This window comes from Xyrauchen texanus, chromosome 21 (assembly GCF_025860055.1).
Source record: "Xyrauchen texanus isolate HMW12.3.18 chromosome 21, RBS_HiC_50CHRs, whole genome shotgun sequence".
Taxonomy (NCBI): Eukaryota; Metazoa; Chordata; class Actinopteri; order Cypriniformes; family Catostomidae; genus Xyrauchen; species Xyrauchen texanus.
The window spans coordinates 975,848-980,427 of NC_068296.1; the positions used below are offsets into that span (position 1 = coordinate 975,848).

The window sequence follows — 4,580 nt, forward strand, 5'->3', positions numbered from 1 at the left end:
AGAGGGCCAAGCAGAGTTTGGTTGTCACCTTGAATCATCTTCAAAGGTTCCCTGGTAGTTGTGCAAAAATGTAAGTGTGCAACGGCTTTTGTCCTTTAGGATTCCAACAGCATACGTCTGGATCAGAGTTTTGAATGTTTAAGAGACATTCACGGTCATAAATCCAGTGTGGAGTAGCTCTTGGCACAAACAGACAACAAAGCAGGAAAACAACAGGAGAAACATATAGCATAGATACCAGGGGACAGCTAGCCGACAGACACGCTGGCACCATCTTCCTTTTTGCTTCTTCAATTATGAATTATGAGAATTGTTGGCATTATTGGACTTGTATTAGCATGATTTAGGTCCTATTTAGCAGTCCACAACCATTTTGTATGTGTGAACGAGGAATTGTCATATCAAACAAAAGTAAAGTATGGAGTGCCACAGGGATCAGTTTTAGGGCCTCTGCTTATCTCCTTATATATGCTTCCCCTGGGAGATATTATTAGAAATTGTGGAATAAGTTTCCACTGCTATGCTGACGATATCAACTATATATTCCTTCAAAACCTGATGAGATTTCACAATTCTCTAAACTAGCAGAGTGTATCAATGAAATAAAAGATCGGATGGCCAGAAATTTCCTTCGACTCAATTCCAACAAAATAGAGGTACTAATTACTGGACCAAAAAACTCTAAAAACAAGCCGCTAAAATATAATTTGACTCTGGATGGATGTACTGTTACATTACAACAGCGAAGAACTTAGGTATTATATTTGATACCAATCTGTCATGCTATATTCCATCAAGTTCATCCATGCGATTATCTAATTAGTCAACCGTGTGGCAGCAGTGCATGAAATCATGCAGATACGGGTCAGGAGCTTCAGTTAATGTTCACATGAACCATCAGAATGGGGAAAAATAGCTCAGTGATTTGGACTGTGGCATGATTGTTGGTGCCAGACGGGCTGGTTTGAGTATTTCTGGGATTTTCACACACAACAGTCTCTAGAATTTACTCCGAATGGTGCAAAAAACAAAAAACATCCAGTGAGCGACAGTTCTGTGGATGGAAACACCTTGTTTATGAGAGATCAACACAGAATTACCAGACTGGTTTGAGCTGAAAAAGTCTATGGTAACTCAGATAACCACTCTGTACAATTGTGCTGAGAAGAATATCATGTCTGAACGCTATTCTGAGATGCAGGTTGGCACTGTTTTGGAGGCACAAGGGCACCTACACAATATTAGGCAGGTGGTTTTAATGTTGTAGCTGATCGGTGAATATATACAGCAAGTATAAATATTCTAAACACCAAAAAAGCACACCACACCAAAGGCTGAAGTGATCGAGTAAAGGTTTGAGCTGGATTAATTGCATTAGTGTGTAAACAAATGCAGATTGCAGTGTTGCAGGCTCTGCAATAAAAGTAACATTACAAAGAAATAAATCCACCTTCATTTGTAACAACTGCATTGTTTATTGCCACTGCATACATCCAACACCCTATATGCAAATTAGCAAGTTGAAGCATTTTCAAGAGCGAACAACATATTTAAAAAAAAAGAAATTAGGATCCATATTTTTATACATATACTACAATTTTCACACATGTTAATAAATACCATAAAATCTGTCAAACGTTTTACAATCTAAATAACTAGTGTTGACAATGTGTACGTTTTCATTCACAGTTATCTGTACTTACAAAGAAAGAAAGAAATGTGTGCCCATCTTTAATGGTGACTCAAATGAAATGTACACTTAGGAGAAAAGGCAAACATGTTCATCTGTTCTGAAACGAGCATGACTCGAGAGCACCCACTGTTAATCAGCAATGATGTCAGTTGGCGTTGTTAAAACACGTGATATAAAATGATTTTACAAAGACAATTATAAATAAAAACTCACTCTACAAACTTAAGAAAACTCTACGGATGCATGACAAGTTAAAAAGGCATGTTGCTTGAAATCTGAAGACAGTGGACAGTTTATAACACCAAACTTTGGTGAAGAATAATTCATATGTGAAAACGTTGTTCTTCATTTGATCCGATGTGAAAATGACGTGGGTACCTTATTTGTTCGTAAAACTACTGACCAACCAACAAAATGCATCTGATTGTATATCAATGTGTATCGTGTATACATATATACATATATTCTGATGAACAATCTGTATTGAGCAAGTTTACATACTAATATATACTCCACTGCTTTATGTAACTACAGTACAAGTAGCAGATATTAATGGATTATAAATGAATGCAACCTGTTTTTGGGATATATTTCCGAAGGGGAACCAGTCAGTCTTCTAAGTATCAATGGTGAAGTGAGTTATGCACTTCTAACATAATTAAAGAAACATTAAGTATGTTGTTTCGCTCCCAGTTTACAGCAATATCTCTAATATTATTAGGTGGCTACAGACAGATTGAAAAAAGTGTTTACACTGCTACAAACTGAAGATATGTGTTAAATACTGAGGGTTCATCGCATGCTTATCTGTGAAGCACACCTAATAAATAATCATTGATGGTTCGAGTTTATTATGTTAAACGGGAACTGAAGAAAACGACAGCACGCATATATTAGCCGTTCTTATTTTCAGCCAGTAGTGGATGTGGAAAAACGTTGTAGTAAATCAAGTCTAAATCCGTTGATTGATCAGTTTGTGTAGGATCCATTAGTCTCAGACGTCCTCGACATCAGCAGGAATACGGCCCTTTTTGAAACCCAAAAACTGTGGAAAAAACCAATCGAATTAACAAACACACCCCAATAAAAAAATCTCCAAACTGATCGAGAGAACCCATGCCTGGGCTGCTGAGGGTCGTGAACTCGTAAACATCATCGACGTGCTCGCGAGTGGATTTGTAAACGCTGTCGGCGTGCCCGTTCTGCAATCTTTACACTGGCGATCCGAACCGTGACCCGGGGGGGGGGATAAAAAGGGCACATTCTGTCTTTGATATGTTAGGCCCAGTTCAGGTTGAAACCCCTGGAAAGCATCACGGCCTCCAGATCTTTATCCTCCTCCTTCTCTCTCAGCCTCTGCTCCTCCAGGAGTGCCACCAGAGAATCTCTCTGCTCCACCACCTCCAACATCTCATTCAAGATCTGCTTCTCTTCTGCCAGCTCCTCCTCGGTCTTTAGATGGTCTGCACAGAGACGACGAGACAGTATGTGACACATGACTTGAGGTGTCCTTCATGTCTGTATGCATTAGTGACAAACTGAATGATTAAAAGTTACGGTTAGGGTTTTGAGGAAGTATGAGCAACAGTAATAGTCATGCTTACATTAGCATGCACCAGTAATGAACAAAAACAAGCATCTTTCACAAAGAAGTTAAGGAAGAAAATCAACATGATCGTTCCCATTTCAATTAACTTTTGGGGCTTTTCCACTGCACGGTACAACTCGACTCGACTCAGTTCGCTTTTTGGGGGTTTTTCCTCGCTCTCGGTGGGGTGCGTGGCGAGTTGTGCGTGGATCCCGCGGAGAATAGCGTGAAGCCTCCACACACGCTACGTCTTCATGGTAACGTGCTCAACGAGTCACGTGATAAGATGTGTGGATTGACTGTCTCAGACGCGCCCCACCGAGAGCGAGAACCACATTATAGCGACCACAAGGAGGTTAACCCATGTGACTCTACCCTCCATAGCAACCGGCCCAATTTGGTTGCTAAGGAGACCCGACTGGAGTCACTCAGCACACGCCCCACCGAGAGCGAGAACCACATTATAGTGACCACGAGGAGGTTACCCCATGTGTCTCTACCCTCCCTAGCAACCGGCCCAATTTGGTTGCTAAGGAGACCTGGCTGGAGTCACTCAGCACACGCCCCACCGAGAGCGACAACCAGATTATAGCGACCACGAGGAGGTTACCCCATGTGACTCTACCCTCCCTAGCAACCGGGCCAATTTGGTTGCTAAGGAGACCTGGCTGGAATCACTCAGCACACGCCCCACCGAGAGCGACAACCAGATTATAGCGACCACGAGGAGGTTACCCCATGTGACTCTACCCTCCCTAGCAACCGGGCCAATTTGGTTGCTAAGGAGACCCGACTGGAGTCACTCAGCACACGCCCCACCGAGAGCGAGAACCACATTATAGTGACCACGAGGAGGTTACCCCATGTGTCTCTACCCTCCCTAGCAACCGGCCCAATTTGGTTGCTAAGGAGACCTGGCTGGAGTCACTCAGCACACGCCCCACCGAGAGCGACAACCAGATTATAGCGACCACGAGGAGGTTACCCCATGTGACTCTACCCTCCCTAGCAACCGGGCCAATTTGGTTGCTAAGGAGACCTGGCTGGAATCACTCAGCACACGCCCCACCGAGAGCGACAACCAGATTATAGCGACCACGAGGAGGTTACCCCATGTGACTCTACCCTCCCTAGCAACCGGGCCAATTTGGTTGCTAAGGAGACCTGACTGGAGTCACTCAGCACGCCCTGGATTCAAACTTGCGTCAATACTCGCCGAGATACCCAGACCCCTTAATTTTAATGCATTTATAATAATATATTTGTATAAAAATTGTACAGTGCATTCAAGGAATACAT

At 42.7% G+C, this 4,580-nt stretch overlaps 1 protein-coding gene across 5 annotated transcripts in view; it reads right to left on the reverse strand.

The window, feature by feature from the left end:
- Positions 1-1,437: 1,437 nt before the first annotated feature.
- mical3a (microtubule associated monooxygenase, calponin and LIM domain containing 3a) overlaps positions 1,438-4,580 on the reverse strand; it is a 117,854-nt gene continuing 114,711 nt past the window's right edge. For all 5 annotated transcript variants that reach the window (XM_052152914.1, XM_052152916.1, XM_052152911.1 and 2 more), the window contains one exon: positions 1,438-3,156. In XM_052152914.1, the coding sequence (XP_052008874.1) occupies positions 2,972-3,156 (185 nt within the window). In that variant the 3' untranslated portion in view covers positions 1,438-2,971. The remainder of the gene's footprint in view (positions 3,157-4,580) is intronic.